The sequence below is a fragment of the Rhinatrema bivittatum genome, chromosome 4 (assembly GCF_901001135.1).
Source record: "Rhinatrema bivittatum chromosome 4, aRhiBiv1.1, whole genome shotgun sequence".
NCBI lineage: Eukaryota > Metazoa > Chordata > Amphibia > Gymnophiona > Rhinatrematidae > Rhinatrema > Rhinatrema bivittatum.
Genome location: NC_042618.1, coordinates 425,105,319 through 425,126,691, shown reverse-complemented (window position 1 = coordinate 425,126,691; position 21,373 = coordinate 425,105,319). Strand labels below are relative to the sequence as shown.

The 21,373-nt window shown below is 47.2% G+C and overlaps 1 protein-coding gene across 4 annotated transcripts in view; it reads right to left on the bottom strand.

Moving 5' to 3' along the window:
* Positions 1–21,373, bottom strand: part of FGD5 (FYVE, RhoGEF and PH domain containing 5) — a 192,422-nt gene that overhangs the window by 5,866 nt on the left and 165,183 nt on the right. For 3 of the 4 annotated variants that reach the window (XM_029601385.1, XM_029601386.1, XM_029601387.1), the window contains exons 15-19: positions 8,187–8,286; positions 6,931–7,068; positions 6,519–6,621; positions 6,169–6,302; positions 924–1,054 (exon numbers count right to left, since the gene is read on the bottom strand). In XM_029601385.1, the coding sequence (XP_029457245.1) occupies positions 924–1,054; positions 6,169–6,302; positions 6,519–6,621; positions 6,931–7,068; positions 8,187–8,286 (606 nt within the window). Of the gene's footprint in view, positions 1–923; positions 1,055–6,159; positions 6,303–6,518; positions 6,622–6,930; positions 7,069–8,186; positions 8,287–21,373 lie in introns of all 4 variants that reach the window. The other variant, XM_029601388.1, reaches the window with a different exon arrangement.

The window sequence follows — 21,373 nt, the reverse complement described above, 5'->3', positions numbered from 1 at the left end:
CAGAAATTAACGCCTGCCAAAGGCTGGTATTAATTTTGGCCAGCACCGGGAAAGTGTACAGAAAAGAAGAAAAAACTGCTTTTCTGTACACCCTCCGACTTAATATCATAGCAATATTAAGTCAGAGGCCCCAAAATTTAAAAAAAATAAATCAAACATTAAAAAAAAAAAAAAAAAAAATTAAAAATCTGCCCACGGGGTTGGAAGACGGACGCTCAATTTAGCTGGCGTCTGTTTTCCGAACCCGTGGCTGTCAGCAGGTTCGAGAACCAACGCCGGAAAAATTGAGCGTCGGCTGTCAAACCCGCTGACAGCCACCGCTCCTGTCAAAAAGGAGGTGCTAGGGACGCGCTAGTGTCCCTAGCGCCTCCTTTTACTGTGGGCCCTCATTTACATAAATGTATTTACTGGATCGCGCGCCCAGGAGAGTGGCCTGGGCGCTCGCCCACTCTCCCGCAAAGTTTTCTGTATCGGCCCGATAGTGCCTGATAATCACACAGCAGCTCAGTGTGCTGCACAATGTAATACTGCCTATACAGCTATATGTGTGTAGCCGCCTCTAAGGTGAGGAGAAACAATGCTATTCACCAGTTACGACTGGGTAATATATAAAGAAAAATTTGAGAGAATGAAAGTGGCATGCCCAAACTTCTACAAAGAGTCAGTGGCAGCGTTGGGATTTGAAATTGCATCCTTCCCAGGATTTTTCACAGTTTATGGTCCACTGTTCTACCTGCTAGAGAAGCCATTTTCCCAAACCCCAGTCTCATTTACACACAGCTTTTCGTGTCTGGAAGGTAAACAGGGTCACATGCCAGCATAATGTATAATAATTGTGGCTGTAAACAGCTTTGAGTCCCACGTTTTGGTGAAAAATGAAATGGTGCAGAGCTGAACGAGAATGGGAGACACCAATTACGCACCTCGCTGGCTCTGTATGTGTACAGGACTTTGCCTCGGATGATAAACCAGAGTTTCTTCCAGTGTTTTTTCCCCCTTTTGCACCTGTGGAGATAGCCGCTGATTGAGACCCCCTTCTTCCCGATGAAGCTGCCTAACAGAGGAAGAAACCATTAATGAACTGAGAAGCCTCTAATGTGCTGCACATAAGTAGACAGTCACTCCTGATCACAAGGAAGCCACAACACTGAGCAGGGTTCAGATCAGGCCATTATGAAGAACCAGATGCTACAGGAAATGGCTCAGCAGTGAGAAGTAACAGGAATCTTCTCTGCTGTACTGTTCTGTAGCCACTATTTATTATGCAGGCAAGTCATAAGAACATTAGGCAGTGCCACGCTGGGTCTGACCATGGTTTCATCGAGCTCATCATACCGTCCTCTGAGAGTGGCCGGTCCAGGTCACTTGTAAGCACCTGGTGGATCTAATGGTGAGATCCATTCCCTTTTTCACTCCCAGCAGTAAAAGGCAATGATCCCCATCCTGGCTATCAGAAACTTGTCCTAACCTTTTATAAACCCACCCCGAACTATTAGCGATCCATCCCTCCTTTATCATTTCTGTAACACCTTCTCTTGTACCTTTTCCAGTTCTGTGATATACGTCAGAGACATTCTCCCAATGCCCAGGTAACTAATGTGGGTGAGCAGGTCAGAGACAGCCTCCTCTTTATCCACAGAAGGCTGTTGAGTCCTAAACTCTGTAACCTTAGTACTACCGTCTCCCATTGTGAATTCATGAAGGCAGTACAGCACCAGCATGGAGCGCAATGTAGCCCTGCCCCAGCTCGTACAGAAGGTAAGACAGCCTTGCTCAAGCAGCAGTACAGAGAGTGATGGATTATGGTTTTGCTGCTCCTAGGCAATGTTGATGCTGTCATGCCTCTCTCTCCCCCGCCCCCCCCCCCTCCTCCAGGTCAGAAAAAATGGAGCAGAAGATTAAGGTAAAGACCCACAGTTTTCTTCCAGCATGAACTGGAACATTCTGAAGCACACTGTACAATCTTTTAAATCTTAAAAAAAAAAAAAAAAAAGTTTTTCAAACTTGCTTGTTTCTGTAGAATTTAGTTTTTATTGACGGAGCTCATAAGTATGGGGCTAGGAGAAGAGGTTAGGAGGTCTCTCCAACTTTATTTTGGATGTTTTTTGTACTCTGCTGAGATTTACGGATCAGCAGAATAGAAGTTTGTATAAATAAATAAATGAGGAGAGGAGAAGGAGAAGGTAAGAGGACCGGGGGTGGGGATAAGAGAGTAAGAAGAGAGAATTGGGGATGGGGAAGATCAAGGAAGAGAGGGAGGATTTAGAATATAAAGAGGAGGAAGAAAGTGGAAAGAGCAGGATCAGAAGAAGGAAGATCTTGGATTAAGGGATGGAAGGGGACATTACAGGATCTGGGAGAAGGGAGAGGTAGGAAGGAAGGGAGGTTCCAGGATCTGGGAAATAGAGATCAAGGGAGAGAGGATCTAAACTGCAGTGGTAAAAAAAAGATGGGGGTGGTGGTATTTGAAAAGAAAGAAGATACTCAATGCATGCAGAAATTCCATAATACAATCAATCAATAAGAAAAAGCTCATTGTGCTGGGTGACTCAGAGACACTAATTTGGGAACTCTTTTCGAGGAAAACACTCCACTTAAAAGTCTTCCAGGATCATCGGCAGGTAGAAATGCTATTCAAATAATCAAAGCGATCAAAGAAGAACACAAACACACTAAAGTTGATATTATCATCCATCTGGGAACCAACAACCTTGCTAGAAACAGCTAGAAGCAGCATCCAAATTGAAGCAGATTAGATACATGGCGAAGACTATTGTGTTTTCAGAAGTGTTACCTGTTCATGGAAAGGGAACAGAGAGGCTAAGCCATATAGATAATTGGGCCTTATGGAACAGTAAAAGGCTCTATGTCCAGATGGCTTACATCTGTCTGTGGCAGCAAAAGAAATAATTCAAATCCTATGCATAAGGCATTTAAACTAGACAAATGGGGTGGCAGAAGGAAATTAGATGTACACCCCCAAATACCAAATGAAATGGGTGAAGCGGCTAACAAAAGTCAGCTGAATGAGACCACAAAACAAGTCAAAGAAATGCAGTAACCTGAACAAGGAAAGCTGGAAAGGTATGAGCACAAATGCTCGTAGTCTGGGCAATAAATCCCAGACCTGCAAGCCCTAATGGTGGAGGTGGACTTGGACCTTGTTGCTCGTACGGAGACATGGTTCATGGAATCTCATGATTGGGATATGGCCATATTGGGCTATAACTTGTTAAGGAAGGACAGAGGACAAAAAAGGGGGAGGAGTAGCTCTTTATGTGTCAAAAACAATATCCAAGCAACTGAACTGCAAGGAAGATGGGGTAAAGAAGAAGCATTATGGGCCGTCCTAAAAAAAAAAAAAAAATGATGGTGCATCCATTTTTACTGGAGTGGTTTACAGGCCTCTGACTCAGACAGAAGAACTAGACAGAGATATGGTTGAAGACATCCAAAAGGTGGGAAAGAAGGGAGAAGTGGTGATTGTTGGAGATTTTAATCTGCTGGATGTAGACGGAGAATCCCTTCTGCAGAATCTAACAGAAGTAGAGAGATAGTGGATGCCCTGCAGGGGGCTCTGTTTAAACAAATGGTAATGGAACCCACGAGGGAGGGAGCTATACTCGATTTAGTGCTCACAAACGGGGATAGTGTCTCTAATGTCCGGGTGGTGCCCACCTCAGCACCAGTGATCAAACAGTATGGTTAATATCGTAGATAGGATAAGGAAAAGTCACACGAAGACCTGTGCTTTGCATTTCAAAAATACGGACTTTTTTGAAATGGGGAAGTACCTGGAGGGAGAACTAGAAGACTGGGAGAAAATGAGAGAGGTGGAACAACAGTGGGCCAAACTAAAAGGCAGCAATTACAAAAGGCAACTAATCTATATGATAGAAAAATAAAGAAAAGCAAGAGAAATATGAAACTGATCTGGTTCTCAAATGAGATGGCTGATAAAATAAAAGCAAAAAGAATAGTTTTCAAGAATATAAAGGATCCAAAGGGAGGAACACAAGGAAGAATATCTGATGAAACTGAGGGAGGAAGCAGCATAGATTCACCAGAATCCTTTGTCCTGTCAGACAAAGCTGATTGACTTTTTGATTGGGTAACTAAGGAATTGGACTTGAGGAAGAGTGCTTGATGTCATCTACTTGGATTTCAGCAAAGCTTCTGATACGTTCCTGCTTAGGAGGCTTGTTGATAAAATGAGAAGCTTGGAGTGAGCGCCAAGGTGGTGGCGTGGATTACAAACTGGTTGTTGGAACAGAAGATAGCATGTGATGGTAATTGGAACCTACTCTGAAGAGCAAGCGGTGTTAGTGTTAAGCGGTATGCCGCAATGATCGGTGTTGGGACCAGTCCTTTTCAATATCTTTGTGAGCGACATTTGCGGAAGGGATAGAAGGAAAAAATTGTCTTTTTGCGGATGATACTAAGATCTTGCAACAGAGTGGACATGCCAAAAGGAGTAGAGATAATGAGACTTGGTTTAAGGAAGACTTGAACAGTGGTCAAAGATATGGCAGCTGGATTCAATGCCAGAAGTACAGAGTTCATGCATCTGAGGTGTGGTAATCCAAAAGAGCTGTACGTCTTGGGGGTGAAGGGCTGTTGTGCCCAGAGCAGGAGAGAGACCTTGGGGTGATAGTGTCTAGCGATCTGAAGATGGCGAAGCAATGTGACAAGGCGATAGCTAAAGCCAGAAGAATGCTGGGCTGCATAGAGAGGAATAACCAGTAAAAAAAGGAAGTGATACTCCCACTGTACAGGTCCTTGGCGAGGCCTCACCTGGAGTATTGTGTTCAGTTCTGGAGACCATATCTCAAAAGAGACAGAGACAGGATGGAGGCCATCCAGAGAAGGACGACCACAATGGTGGGGGGTCTCCAAACGACTTATGAGGAGAGCTGAAGGACTTAATATGTATACCTGGAAGAGAGGAGATGCAGGGGAGATATGATACGACCTTCAGATACCTTTTCCATTGAAAAGAAATCAGTAGAAACTAGGGGTCACGTTATGAAACTCCAGGGAGGATGGCTCATAACCGTCAGGCAATATTTCTTCACGGAGAGGGTGTGGGATGCCTGGAATGCCCTTCAGAGGAGGTCGTGAAGAACAGTAAAGATTTCAAAGGGGCATGGGATAAATACTGTGGATATCTAAAGGCTAGAGAATGGAAATGAAGCAAAGAGTGCATGGGGGTAACTTGCTGGTGTGGTGGTTTCTACCCTTAACCAATAAGCCTTCATACTGTTGATGCAACTCCATTATTGCTCTCTGCTTTAATGGCAGGGGGAAAAGAGGAAAATGGGAATTAGCTTCAGACAGCAACCAACAAGGACACTTGATTTTACGGTCTGGGAAAACAAATAAGCCTGAGGGTAACTTGCTGATGCAGCGATTATTACCCTTAACCAATAAGCCTGATACTTTGGATGCAACTCCCGCATTGTTCTCTGCTTAAACGGCAAGAGGTAACAGGGGAATTTAACTCAGAACGTAAACAAGGACCCTGACTTTGACGGTTTGGGAAACTAAGTAAGGGGATGGCTTATATGGCGCAGCAGATACTACCAGAAGCTTGCTGGGCAGACTGAATGGACCGTTTGGTCCTTTTCTGCCATCATTTTCTATGTTTCTATGTTACCTGTCCTGCTCCCCCTTGCATCCCTAACTTCCCACCCAATCTAGCATATATATACCCCCCCCCCCCCGATACGAATCCCTTCTTTCTCTCTCTTAAACACAAACACTGCCCCCCTTCTCCCATTCCCCTCTCTCTCACACATGACACATGCCCTCCCAGCCAATCCCCTCTCATCACCCCCAATGATCCCCCACTCCTAACCTCCCAAAAATGATTCATCTTTGTTCAGTTTGCTCCAGGCTCATCCATCTCCTCCTCCTCCATGCTGCTGGATCAGAAAGCAGAGGGCTGTTTCTCTGCCAAATGATGTTCAACATAGCTTGAAGGCAGCAGTTCTTCAACCAGTCTGCTGCCCCCCAACCTCCGATATTTGCCACCCTAGGCACATTCCTAGTGTGCCTATTGATAAATCCAGCCCTGAGTACAGAAGGCAGGACAGCCCTGCTCCAGCACCAGTAGAGAAGATAGGTCAGCCCTGCTCTTTTGCTTTTCTCAAGCAGCACTGATCCTACCTCCATAAGAGCTGATGGAATTTTCTTTTGCTTCTTGAATGCAGTGGGGTGAATATTGTGGAAGACACTGGAGAAGGCACTTCCAGAAAAGCGGTTGGAGGGTGGCGGGTAACTCACAGACAGTGCAGGTAGATCTACAAAAAAATCAGGGCACAAAATTAATATGGCAGGTACCCGAAGGAGCTGAAAAACTGCAACATGTCAAGTTACCTGCACTGCAACCCTCACCCTGAAGCCCCAGAAAGCCGGGAGATCCCCAGGAGATCCTTGGCTGAATAATTCCAGGTAGTACTGGTTGGCTATACTTGTTTAAAGTAGTCCTAAAAAAATCTTAACAGCAGGCAAATTACCTCTTTTCCTCAGTTCGGTGTAACAGTTGTCACAAACTTTGGCAATGCGATCCTTCAGGTACTTCAGGGGATATCTGTGCCTGGAGCAGTTTCGACATATGATCTGCAGGGAGACATTGTTCTGGTGTTAGAGCAGTGACCCCCGCCCACTGCCAAGTGCTACTGTGGCCTTTCAGACCCTCTTAGCAGAACGCGTGCCATGCCCTTGCCTTTGTTTGGTTCCAGACACTCTGAACAATGTCAGAGGAACTGAATCTGCCTATGAGGATCTTGCTGCCAACCTCTGTTGCCAGCCCTGCCTGCTGCACTTACCCCTCTCCCTGCAGTGCTGGGGAGACTGAGTCCGCAGCGAGCGACGCTGACCTCCCCTCTCTGCTCTGTGGACAGCATCTGGGCAGCTGAGCTTCCTTACCTTCCCACAGGCATGGCAGTGGTGCCGCCTCAGCGTCAGCTTGAAATCACAGCCGCAGCTCATGCACATCATGACGTGGGACACTGGGATCAGGGTTGGGGGCTTCTCCCCCAGACTCGTCCCCAACTTCTCCTTGACCTGCAAAAGCCCAAGACACAGAAAGCACAGGGAAATCACTAAAATGAAAGAATTTTTTTCTCTTCCCCCCCCCCCCCCCTCCTCGTTTCATAAGAACAGAAGGAATGCCATGCCGGGTCAGACCACTGAGCTGAGGATGTCATAGCATTGTCCAAAATGACACCAAAATGTTTTTCCTGGGCGGTCACTCCCAATGCCGAACTCAGCATTGTGCAGCTGCAGCTGATAAGATGAAGGAGGAAGAGAGGCCACAGGCTCTGAGTACATCAGGAAGCAGGGAAAAGTGGGTTTTGTTTTTCAGGCCTGGCAGTTTCCTCCTGCTTCTCCGATGTCCTTCTCAGTTGGAACTGGCTTCTATTGGGTTGCAGTCCTCTGAGACTTCAACTAACCGGGTATTTCCCCTTATTTCTATACCCCCCCCCCCCCTTGTCCTGTCCACCCCTGGCAGCAGAGGATGAGACAGCATGGCTAGAAGCATTGTCTGTTCTCCTCCTTCTAGTGCAGGCTGATCGGCGTGCAATGGGGAATTGACCGGTGAAGGGATGAAAGGAGCAGCAAATGAGTATGCCAGCCAGTCACCATCTTAGCCCTTGGTCTCTCACAATTCCATGGGGGTTTCATAGCTCCATGGCAAAGGGCCAGCATCAGGGGAGGCCAGGGCCCTGCATGTACACATGCAATACCTGTACTCAGCTCACACATCCATAGGCGTCTCCCACCGTGTGAGCATTCACTGCAGAATCCTAAATTCCATCAATATCACACCAAGGTCAAAGTACTGCACCAAAGCCCTCAGAAGAAAATATATTTTTCACTATAGTGTTCCTGGATGGCTCCAGGTTAGCAGGGGATAGGCTGAGCTAATCCTGCTTTTACCTCCATGAAATGCTCTAGGGGGTACAACCAGGACTAGCTCAGCCTGTTTCTGTTGACCTGAAGTCATGTGCTAACCCTACTGTTGGGTTGCACTGCCTGCCATGGGACAAGATAATGTGGCACGTCCGACTAAAGGTGGCTCACCAGCCTGTCTCAAACATGCGGTGGCTGCGTGATTCGCATTATCCATAAAGGTCTGCTGAATAATCAGTCTGCAGCTGGGACCTGGATCACGGTCTTACCTCCATGCTGTGGTGATAGCCCAGTGCATTGTGGGATTGGTAATACTCCAGGACTGTTCTGTTGATGGTGCTGTACCACTCATCCCTTTCTGAGCAGGAGCTGCAAAAGGAAGCGAGGCTCTGGGTTAGCATGGAGGACCCCCAGGTGCACAGCAAAGCCTCCGCTCTCCTCCAACTTATTTTTTACCTCTGACTCCTGACCGAAAGCAAGAGCAGCCCTATGCAAAACAACTGGGATATCTCATTAGCTCTAATACCGAGCTGGGGACTCTGGGGAAACAGCAGCGAATCCAACACAATTCTCACAAAGTCTGAAAACCGTCCAACCCCTGACCTGGCTCAAGGTGCGCGGGGCTCCCTGACATGTGCGCTTTTAATTGCATTAGGAGGAGGCTTCAGGCAGGGGCAGGAACATAACACGCATAGTTTGCATTTTCAAATCTGCACGTTATTTTCCATTGAAAAGGGACCCCCAGGAAAAAGTAGGAGTAAGTGTCTGTGGGCCCTATGTAAACTGCAGCAATTTCGAACATGAGAGGGCGAGCAACTTTCTCTTTGAAAACTGCTACCTACAAACTATGCAGCACTGCAGGCAGTTCTGTTATTGTCCCCCAACATTGCCTTGAAATAAGCCAATCCAAGGGAAAAGCAGCCACCACAGGCCCAGCTCATGGGAGCATTTGATTGGCCACTAGATGTCACCACTGATTCACACAAACGCAACTAGGGTATGGTTTATTTATTTAAAAATTATAAGCCGCATATGTCAAACACTTGGGCTAGGCTGTCTACAAAGCAATATAAAACATCAAATACAAACTAAACACAAAAAATGTACATAAAACATCATATTTCAGACATTAACAAGTGCTTCAGTAAATAAATAAGCTTTTAATTGTTCCCTGAAAGTTTTAATATCCTGCATCAATTGTAGCTGCTTAGGTATAGCATTCCACAACTCTGGTCCAATTACAGAAAATGCTCTCTCGAGTTTCTGCATATCGAATTGACTTGGGGCGGGGAAGCACATTTAAAAGCAAGTCATTTTATGATCGTTGTGGTTCATATAGGGGTGGATTTTCAGAGCCCTGCTCGCCTAAATCCGCCCAAAACCGGGCGGATTTAGGCGAGCAGGGCCCTGCTCGCCGGTGAGCCTATTTACATAGGCCTACCGGCGCGCGCAGAGCCCCGGGACTCGCGTAAGTCCCGGGGTTCTCTGAGGGGGGCGTGTCGGGGGCGTGTCGGGGCGGGACCGAGCACAGCGGCGTTTTCAGGGCGTGTCGGGAGCGTTCCGGGGGCGGGCTCGGGGGCGTGGCTACGGCCCGGGGCGGTCCGGGGGCGTGGCCGCGCCCTCCGTACCCGCCCCCAGGTCGCGTCCCGGCGCGCAACAGGCCCGCTGGCGCGCGGGGATTTACTTCTCCCTCCGGGAGGCGTAAATCCCCGGAGAAGGGAAGGGGGGGGGGTGTAGACAGGGCCGGGCGGGTGGGTTAGGTAGAGGAAGGGAGGGGAAGGTGAGGGGAGGGCGTTAGAGGATTCCCTCCAAGGCCGCTCCGATTTCGGAGCGGCCTCGGAGGGAACGGGGGTAGGCTGCGCGGCTCGGCACGCGCCGGCTATACAAAATCGATAGCCTTGCGTGCGCCGATCCCGGATTTTAGCGGCTCCGCGCGTATCTACTAAAATCCAGCGTACTTTTGTTGGCGCCTAGAGCGCCAACAAAAGTACGCCTATTCGCGGTATTTGAAAATCTACCCCATAATGTCCAAAGTTCAGACAGATTTGAAGGACCATTTTCTTTAATAAATCTGAAAACCAGGACCAAACTTTTAAATTTGATTCGTGGCTCTAGAGGTTGCCAATGCAGTTTGATCAATACTGGTGTTATGTGATCCCTGGGCCCACCCTTTACACCAGGCGAGCGGCAACGCAATTACTCAGTAGGGATGTGAATCGTTTTCCATATCGTCTTAACGATAGAAATCGTGTGGCAGGGCAAGAAAATCGTCTTAGGCACGATTTTTTAGTTAAAAAATCGTTAAAAATCGTTTTTTCCGATTAGTGCGCACTAACTCGAGTTAGTGCGCACTAACGGGAGTTAGTGCGTACTAACTGGGAGTTAGTGCGCACTAACTGAAAATGATACAATTTGACACTTTTCAGGTCAGTTAAGGTCAGTTTAGGAATGAATATGTATTCCTATTGGCTGCCCTCTTATTTATTCATGTTACCAAGTTTCCTACTGACAGTATATGGGGGATGGGAAATGGAAACAGTTGGTAGCTTGACAAAACAAGTAATGTGATCAGTCAATGTGACTAGAACTTGTGCCCTAACCCTGATACCAGGGGTATTGTGATCTTCCTGCACACAGTGCCCTATCCCTATTAATACCAGGAGTGTTGTGATCTTCCTGCACACAGTGCCCTATCCCTAATACCAGGGGTGTTGTGATCTTCCTGCACACAGTGCCCTATTCCTGATACTGGGGGTGTTGTGATCTTCCTGCACACAGTGCCCTATTCCTGATACCGGGGGTGTTGTGATCTTCTTGCACACATCCCGATATCAGGGATAGGGCACTGCATGCAGGAAGATCACAACACTCCTGGTATTAATAGGGATAGGGCACTGCATGCAGGAAGATCACAACACTCCTGGTATTAATAGGGATAGGGCACTGCATGCAGGAAGATCACAACACCCCTGGTATCAGGGATAGAGCACTGTGTGCAGGAAGATCACAATACCCCGGAGGAGTGAGGGTCTGGCAGCTCCCCCCTGTCTGTGAAGCCAGCTTCTCACTAGTAATGCAGGGAGGGAGCTGTCTCAGACTTCACCATCCTCCCCCCCCCCTTACCCACACACCATTCACTAGCTGGGACATGGGGGAAGTCAGGAGTGAGGGTCAGGCAGCTCCCCCCTGTCTGTGAAGCCAGCCTCTCACTAGTAATGCAGGGAGGGAGCTGTCTCAGACTTCACCATCCACCCCCCCCCCCCCTCACCCACACACCATTCACTAGCTGGGACATGGGGGAAGTCAGGAGTGAGGGTCAGGCAGCTCCCCCCTGTCTGCGAAGCCAGCCTCTCACTAGTAATGCAGGGAGGGAGCTGTCTCAGACTTCACCATCCCCCCCCCCCCCTCACCCACACACCATTCACTAGCTGGGACATGGGGGAAGTCAGGAGTGAGGGTCAGGCAGCTCCCCCCTGTCTGTGAAGCCAGCCTCTCACTAGTAATGCAGGGAGGGAGCTGTCTCAGACTTCACCATCCTCCCCCCCCCCCTCACCCACACACCATTCACTAGCTGGGACATGGGGGAAGTCAGGAGTGAGGGTCAGGCAGCTCCCCCCTGTCTGTGAAGCCAGCCTCTCACTAGTAATACAGGGAGGGAGCTGTCTCAGACTTCACCATCCTCCCCCCCCCTCACCCACACACCATTCACTAGCTGGACATGGGGGAAGTCAGGAGTGAGGGTCAGGCAGCTCCCCCCTGTCTGTGAAGCCAGCCTCTCACTAGTAATGCAGTGAGGGAGCTGTCTCAGACTTCACCATCCTCCCCCCCCCTCACCCACACACCATTCACTAGCTGGGACATGGGGGAAGTCAGGAGTGAGGGTCAGGCAGCTCCCCCCTGTCTGTGAAGCCAGCCTCTCACTAGTAATGCAGGGAGGGAGCTGTCTCAGACTTCACCATCCTCCCCCCCCCTCACCCACACACCATTCACTAGCTGGGACATGGGGGAAGTCAGGAGTGAGGGTCAGGCAGCTCCCCCCTGTCTGTGAAGCCAGCCTCTCACTAGTAATGCAGGGAGGGAGCTGTCTCAGACTTCACCATCCTCCCCCCCCCTCACCCACACACCATTCACTAGCTGGGACATGGGGGAAGTCAGGAGTGAGGGTCAGGCAGCTCCCCCCTGTCTGCGAAGCCAGCCTCTCACTAGTAATGCAGGGAGGGAGCTGTCTCAGACTTCACCATCCTCCCCCCCCCCCACCCACACACCATTCACTAGCTGGGACATGGGGGAAGTCAGGAGTGAGGGTCAGGCAGCTCCCCCCTGTCTGTGAAGCCAGCCTCTCACTAGTAATGCAGGGAGGGAGCTGTCTCAGACTTCACCATCCTCCCCCCCCCCCCCCTCACCCACACACCATTCACTAGCTGGGACATGGGGGAAGTCAGGAGTGAGGGTCAGGCAGCTCCCCCCTGTCTGTGAAGCCAGCCTCTCACTAGTAATGCAGGGAGGGAGCTGTCTCAGACTTCACCATCCTCCCCCCCCCCCCCCCTCACCCACACACCATTCACTAGCTGGGACATGGGGGAAGTCAGGAGTGAGGGTCAGGCAGCTCCCCCCTGTCTGTGAAGCCAGCCTCTCACTAGTAATGCAGGGAGGGAGCTGTCTCAGACTGGTATCAGGGTTAGGGCACTGTGTGCAGGAAGATCACAACACTCCTGGTATTAATAGGGATAGGGCACTGTAAGAGATGACTGTAGTAGATTGAATAAAGATCTGATGTTTCTGCTCTCCTCACACCAAACAAAAACAACACACAAGCAGAGAAGCCCTTCTTACAAAGCTGAGCTAGTGAGTTAAGTAGGAGGAAAAGTAAACATACTGGTGCCAGTGTGGCTACTTAAAAAATACACTTACCAACAATCAATTACATATATTTGAACTGTGTACAGTTCCAGCCAGGACCACCTTTCTAAAATGCACAGTGATTGGCAAATTCAACATGCACTAGCATTTCAGGTGCCTGCTAACAAAAATAATAAACCAACAAGTTCTAGTCACGTGAGTGCTGATCATTACATTACTTTTTTTGTCAAGCTTCCAACTGTTTCCATTTCACATCCCCCCAACCATATTGGTAACATCAATAGATAAGAGCACAGCCAGCCAATAGGAATACATACATACATATTCATTCCTAAGTGACCTTTACTGACCTGGGAAGTGTGAACACTTTGTTTCATTTTCTGTTGGTGTTCGTTAGTTTCCAGTTCCATTTCCCATCCCCCCAACCATCACCTCAGTGGTAACCTTGGTAATATCAATAGATAAGAGGGCAGCCAGCCAATAGGAACACATATTCATTCCTAACTGACCTTCAGTGACCTGGAAAGTGTTTATTTGTATCATTTTCAGTTAGTGCGCACTAAATCGAGTTAGTGCGCACTAACTCCCCGTTAGTGCGCACTAACTCGAGTTAGTGCGCACTAACACGATTTAACGATTTTTAACGATAAATCGTTAGAATTTCTATTGTATCGTGTTCTATAACGATTTAAGACGATATAAACATTATCGGACGATAATTTTAATCGTTGAAAAACGATTCACATCCCTATTACTCAGTAACTACATCATGTCGTAAGCAAGATAGCTACAGCTGGCCCCTAACCTACCACCTGCAGTCGGTCCCTTACGTATCACACAGTCAGCAGCTGGTCCAAATCATACCATGCAGCCTGCTTCTGGTTCATTGTGTAATATACCGCCTATGGTCGGTCTATAACTTGATGTAGCCTGTTGCCAGTCCATCATGTATCATACAGCCTGCGGCCAGTCCTTTACATATCACATTTGACTTAGTCCCTAAAACATCATTGAGCCTGCAGCTGTTTTATAAGTCAAAAAGGCAATTTAAATGTTAAGCCGTTCACTTAAGGGGGTTCAGATATTTTTCAACCTCAGAATTATTTAATTAAACCTTATCAGTTTACCTCAAACCTTTGGCTACTTCCGGGACAAATCCCAGCAGAATTTATTTAGACTGTGTGGAGTTCACATAAGAACCTGACTGACTGCTCCACCCAAAGGCGAGGATGAAGAGGAAGCTACTGGAGGATGAGACTGGGCAGAGATGCCCGCTGCCTTCCCTAAAGGGAACCACCGCTGAAGGCAGCATCCTGTCTTTTTTTTTTTTATGTTTAACCTGTATAAAGTGTGTCGATGGCCGACTCCTGTCCTGCTGTGCTTCCTCTCTGCATGCAGCTGCTCAGCCTGTGAAAAGCACTTAACTACTAGCTCCCTCTTCCCTAAAACAGGGAGGTACAGGGCCGGAGGGAATGGTGTCAGAACCAGCTGCTCTGTGCCAGGGTGGGCAGGGACGCTTGTGCTGCAAGGAATGCTTTGCCCTCCCCTTCTCTCTTCCGTGCTGTCTCCCCCCAGTTACCTCTTCCAGCTGAGTGGGCAGATCCCCCAGGGTTTATTCTATGAGCTGGCCCATGGGTGCTGCCATTGACCCTTTCCTTGTGCCCCTATCCCTGGGGCATTAGAGGTGGGAGTCAGATCTATGCCGACTGCTCCATGCACGTTTGCCTCGCTGACCCAGATCTATGCTACTGATTTCAAAAAAGATCTCTTGGAGAAAGTTGTGCGCTTGCCGTGTTAGTCCGCTCGAATATGTGGAAATACGGGGCGGGGTCGACAAACAAGCTGTGGGTGAGACCGTTTTATGAGGTTACGTTAACACATTCCCGAGTGGCTTTTGAGAGCTCGGCTCCCTGCCTCAGGTCAGAGCAAAGCCAAGCAGGAAAAGGCAAAGGATGACGCTGCTTGAATATCAAGATTACATTCACAATGCTGTGACCTGAAAGGGGAGAGGAGGAAAAAGGGCAGATGTGTGGCCACCTACCACTTTTTTTTGTTGACCTTTATTTCTACACAACAATGTCTCTACAGTGAATTTGAGATATGGGGGGGGGGGGTGGTTTGGACATAAAGCCTTGTGTCTAACTGGCCCCTTTAACCTCCTCCATGCTCCATTAAACCTCTAGGAGTCCCGGGCTTCTAAGATGAATGCTAATTGGTACTGATACTGTACAAATTAACTGGCTCAGTGCGGTGATGGGAGGGGAGGGGAGGGAGGTGTGGGGGGGGACACCACACCAGGATGGGAGGGCTTGCTGAAAGAGTAGCAGGAGGCAGCCGTCTGAGCTCTAGCATCACTGCACATTATAAGGGTGATGTGCAAAACCAGCCAGCCCTCCCCACAACACCATTCCTCAGACTGGAAACTCCATGGCTGGGATAATGCATTTGCCATTTCATTCTATTCTCTCCTGAGCTGGAGGCAGTTCCCCCTCTGATGTTTATCTTCATGCATTCATTTACACTTTGCAGGAGTCAGAACAAAACCAGATACTGCTGACTTGGCTGTAAAAGAGTCCAGAAGAGCAGGTTTAGGAGACAGAGAAATGCTGACACTTTCTCCCCTCCCTTTGAGAAGATAAATTAGTCCCTTTAACTTGGAATCAGACTCAGTGCTGACCTCTGATGATATGAGCCAAGAGGGTAATTTGCCAGAGGCAGTTCTGGGGGGTGAGGGGGCAGTGGGAACCATGGACCCCCCCTCTCTCCTAGACAAGGAGCTGGCTCCCCCAACTGCCCTCCAAATCTGGCCGGACCACTTTGATTAGTTGGATAGAAAGGCACTTGGTACTTATCCACCCTGAAATTCACTGTTCCCCCTCTATGCCCTTCCCCCACGCTGACCTCCAGACACCAAAGGAAACCGTGCACCGAGCTCTAGAACTCTAATCGCCTGCGACCCTGCACTGACAACCTGAGACAGAGGAGGGCCCGTGCTGACCTACAGTCACCTTGGGCTAGAGGAGACCCTGATCTGATCTCAGGTCGCAGCAGTTTACCACCTCGGAATTACTGCACAGCCGTGTCATAACACAGCGGTTCTCAACCTGCTCACACAACTCAACTCCATAGGAGGGAGGCTGCATATTTACCGTGGATATCCTGAAAACTCGACTGGCCGTGGGAGTTCTGTCCTATGGCACACTCATTGCACCATGCTGCTGTCCATGCACACTTCTTCCACGTACACACATCCTCTCGCATACTCCTGGGGGAAGGGGAGGGGAAAAGTCCCGGGCCACAAACTGGAGCTAATTTTCAATGGGAAACTTCACAACCTGAAAATGGCTAGAAAATTAAATCTATGCACATTGTTTCCCCAGCTCCCCCTCTCCCCACATCCCCCACCTCCACCCCAGGGAATACACACTCTCAATTTGGCAAAATGTCTGCGCTCTGTGGAAGTTCCCGCGTGCTTTTAACTGGACTGAGGAGAGCTCAGATACAGACTGGCCCCGTCACCCCTGTAAACAGGTCAACAGCTTTGAAAATTCTACTTCCAGTGCACATTTGGGCCCTCTCAATCAGGCCGATACAGTAAAACCCATAGTTTAATTCATAACCATACTCATACTTCTACCTGGCTTTGTTCAATACTGCGCATATACAAACCGACGCGACACTTAAGATCACTTAACCAAAATTTACTAGATATCCCTTCTCCTAAACAAGCCAGATTAGACCTCACTAGAAAAAGAGCCTTTTCAATAGCCGGTCCAACACTTTGGAACACTTTACCAAACCATCTTCGCTCGATATCCAACCCTGCACATTTCAAAAAATCTCTCAAAACATATCTTTTTCAACTTGCATTCAACACGTCTTCTAATTAAACTTAATCATCAATACCGAACTTACCCTCTTAAACTTAGTTACACCCATTACAATCCCATTTATACTACACATAACTACAACATACCTGCTCATTCACACGTTTCCAACTATCATACCCTTCTCCCTTCTTCCCTTATCTCATATACTTTTTACGCTCTATTTCTCCCACTTCCCCTTCCTCCTCCCGTTCCCCTTCCCTCCCTCTTTCCCCTTTTCCCCCAAAACAATAAGCCCATGGTTCCAAACTTTTTATATTTTAATAACCTTATATACTAGCATTCTGTCTAGTTATTACCAATTTTTATGTAAAGTTTAAAAATTCCATCTTATTTTGATTATTTTATTTTTGGTTTTAAATCTGTGAACCATTTTTGATAAAATTTCTTTTTTAAAAGACGGTATATAAATACTTTTTAAATAAATAAATAAATAAAACCCGCGGGAGAGCCGGCGCTCCGAGGCGAGCGCCCGCTCTCCTGACGCGCGCACAGACCACTCTTGTGCGCATGATTTAGTATGCAAATGAGGGCCCGCGGTAAAAAGAGGCGCTAGGGACACCAGCGCGTCCTTAGCGCCTCTTTTTGGACAGGAGCGGAGGCTGTCAGCGGGTTTGACAACCGACGCTCAATTTTGCCGGCGTCGGTTCTCAAACCCGCTGACAGCCACAGGTTCAGAAAACGGACGCCGGCATAATTGAGTGTCCGTCTTCCGACCCGCAGGCCAATTTTAAATTTTTTTTAAATTTTGGGGCCTCCGACTTAATATCGCTATGATATTAAGTCGGAGTCTGAAGTGGAGTAAACTCACATTTCTGGTGGCCAAAATTTATTCTACTGGTGCACCCAGTCTGGTAGAAAGGCAATAGTATATGGGCACAGCAATAAAATATTATGGCCTCTAGAAATGTGAGTTACGTTTTATTCCACCTCAGGCCAAGGGGTTAACCTGCATTAAACTAGAAGTACAGATATAAGCACTGGAACTTGGAAGGAGTGTGACCAAAATGGACTTGCATGCAAGACTGTGCCTAAGTTAGGATGCCCAATGCCAATCTCGCATGCAAGGCCATTATGCCAAGTGAAATCAAAGGGTATGCTCTCTGGAACAAGCAACTTCAGCCAATTAAGACGCATGATACCAGCTTGCATACTGTTTGGCTGAAGGTGCACTGGGGGCATTGACGGAAACCGGAAGAGGCCATGATGAACGAAAAGAAGGGAAATAAATGAGTGGTGATGGCGGGCAGTCAAAGCCGGCAGGCACTGAGGCACCACAGCCACAGGGGAGAATGGAAGCAAAAATAGACTTACCGAGAACGCTGACTAAGGAGCCTTCGGGGAGGAACCAAGAGGGACCTGATGTCGATGGAAACGAGAAAAAACCCCAATTTAACCGGTGAAAGTTTTCCAAGGCAATTTTCGAGGGAAAAAGCCAAGAGCTCACTTAACTGCGAGGCAAAAGCTCCACAGAAAAAAAAAGAGACTGAAGAGGGACCCTACGTGGACACGTGGTATAGGACTTGCTGGGCATGCTCAGTGTACTTAGCCAAAGTTCCAGAAACTTTGACATAAGTTTTCCGTGCCAGGCTCCATCCGATGTCACCCATGTGTGAGGACTAACATCCTGCTTGTCCTAGGAGAAAAATATATTCTTGATATAATCAGAATTTTCATAGGGACAGATTTTCAAAGGCTACGCACGTAACCTGAGAAAATCTGCCCCTGCGCACAGGACCAGGGACGCGCGTATGTTCTGGGGCTTGCAAAAAGGGGCAGTTTGGGGGCGTGGCCAGGGGGCATGGTGTCGGCTCGGGGCGTGTTCGGGGGCATGGCGGCGGTCCGGGGGCATGGCAGAGTGCCCCGACAGCAGACAGCCGGCGTGCGTAAGTTACGACTGCCCGGAGGCAGGCGTAACACCTCCTGGATAAAGGTTAGGAGGGGGATTTAGGTAGGGCTGGGGGGGCGGGTTAGATAGGGGAAGGGAGGCGGAAGGAAAGTTCCCTCTGAGGCCACTCTGAGTGGCCTCGGAGGGAACGCGGCTATGTGCGTATCTATTGAAATCCAGCGTACTTTTGTTTATGCCTGGTGTGTGAACAAAAGTACGCGCTTGTGCTTTTTTTTTAAATGTACCCCATATAGTGCTGCAAACCTATATATTGACAACCAATTGCGGATTATTGTAATTCACTTTATGTCGAACTGCCCACTTCTAGTACTAAAGCTATTCAAATTTTACAGAATTCTGCAGCCTGGTTACTGCAGAATCCAATATTAAAAAAATACACACTGGTCTCTTGTAAAACAATGTTTTAAATTTAAGCTTTTAGTTTTTAACTCTTTGCAATGTTATGGCCCCAGCTTTTGAGAAATCTATTGGAACAATTGAGATCTTCCCAAGGAATATTATTGGTAAGCCCTTCTGTTAAAACTGCTCACTTATCTGTCACTAGAAACTGTGCATTTTCCACAACAGGCCCTACCGCCTGGAATTCACTTCCTGATTTTTTTAAAAAGCTAAAGATATCAAAGCTTTTAGAAAACATCTTAAGGCCTATCTTTTCCAGGAGGCTATTGAATGCAGCAGTTAGCAATAAATGCAATATTGTTTTGGGTTTTTTTTTTAGCAGGATTACTGTATAGTATTAATCCTGTTTTATTTTGTGTTTTATGAAATGTGTTTTACTGACTTGTAATTTTCCTAGCATAGATTTATTTATTTATTTATTTAAAATCTTTTCTATACAGTCGTTAAGTTATATACCATCACAATGGTTTACAGTTAGGCAAATATAGTAATGATAAAATTGTATTGGGTAATACTTTCTATTAAAATGCCAATAAGGTTCCGGTTTCATAATTTCAAAAATAAAAACTATTTGATGAATGTCATATTTTATCCATTTATACATGTAACAGATTTACTTTACATGTATAATAATTCTTTTGTACTGAATATTTTATCTAATTTAGCGGTGAGATAATAAAATAAAATACGCACGTATTGATCTAAGTGTTGTGTGCTGATGTTCTGCTGCCTGCTTTATTTATTTTCCTATTCTCTGCCTGAAAAGCCAGGTTTTTAAACTTTTTTTTAAAAGTTTGAAATTTCTCTGTAATCTGATCTCAAGGGGCATGGTGTTCCATAGTATAGGTCCTGCTAAGGATAGTGCCCGCTCTCTAACTTGGGTCAGTCTTGCTGTCCTAACAGAAGGGACGGTTAGGAGGGCTTTGTTAGCCGATCTAAGATTTCTCTGTGGGACATGTACACGCAGTGCTGTGTTCAGCCACTCTGCTTTTTCGTCATGAATTAATTTACGTATTGTGCATAGTGTTTTGTATTGTACCCTATGTTCTATGGGTAGCCAGTGTAATTCAGCTAGAGTTTCAGTGATGTGGTCGCTTTTCCTTTTACCAGTAAGTATTCTTGCAGCAGAGTTTTGTAATATTTGGAGTGGTCTTATAGTTGTATATGGTAATCCCAAGAACAGTGCTTTGCAGTAGTCTGTGCTTGCGAATATTAGTGCTTGTAGAACTGTTCGAAAATTTGTTGGTGTTAATAAAGGTTTTAGCCTCCTGAGGACCATCTGTGGGTGGCAGGCTAACAGAGGATTTGCTGCCTCCCAGCTGCTGTGAATATCACTTACCAGATATCAGGCCTCTGCTTCCTGCTCCACCTTCACTCTCAAGCAGCATGCAGAGAACAGGAAAGGAGGGGATGAGGCTGGAGTAGACACAGCAGAGCAAAAAAACCCTGCTCTGCTCCCTAATCCAGCCTGTCCCCTCCTGTCTTGTGCAAGAAAATCAGAGGCAGCACCAACAGTGCAGGGGGGGGGGGCACACCTGAATCTCACTCAGCAAAGGATGGCCTAGACTTCCTGCTCCAGCCCTTCCCCTCCCAGAAAGCATGCAAAAAACAGAATGGGGTGGGGGAAGGGCGAGGCTGGAAGAGACAGAGCAAAGAAAGCGGATCTGCTCCCTCACCAAAACAGTCCCTCACCTTCTGTCCTGTGCAAGGGGGGGGGAGGGGGAACATCTAAAAATCTAAATCCATCACTGAACAAGGATCATCAGTAGAGCCCCAAGCATAAAAAAAAACCTAACTCTGCTTAGATAAAGACCACCTTTCATCTCCAGGCCAGCTCATCATCCTAAATGCTGGTCACTTTATGTTTTATAGGCATGCAATTTAAAATAAACGACCCACTGATCAGCTGGCAGCCAGGCACTGTTCACCACAAGGTGATAACTGGAGACATGGTTTAAAGGCAATATAATTTGATATCTCTAACACAGAGCTGCTAGTGTTAGAGAGTTAGAGATATCAAATCAGAAGAGAGAGAAACAACACTAACTCCCAAAACTCAAACAGCAACAACCTTACCTATGAAAAGGCCTCACTACAAATATTACACCAAACAGAACAAGTCAAACTGCTACACTAGCAGAATTCCTCTCCAGGGTCACACATGCAGAACACAGACAGACCCTCACCAAATACAGAATAAGGGTTCACAGACTAGAAATCTGCAGACAAAACTGAACTGGAAACCCTCACAACTTGTTGACTTTTATTGTTTTTAACTGTGAAAGTACTTTATATACCACTACGAACTAGAGGACATATGCACATTGATTTTAAATAAATACACAAATAAATAAATAAATCAAACAACTGAGACTCTGTTTGCAGTGCAACACCAGAGAAA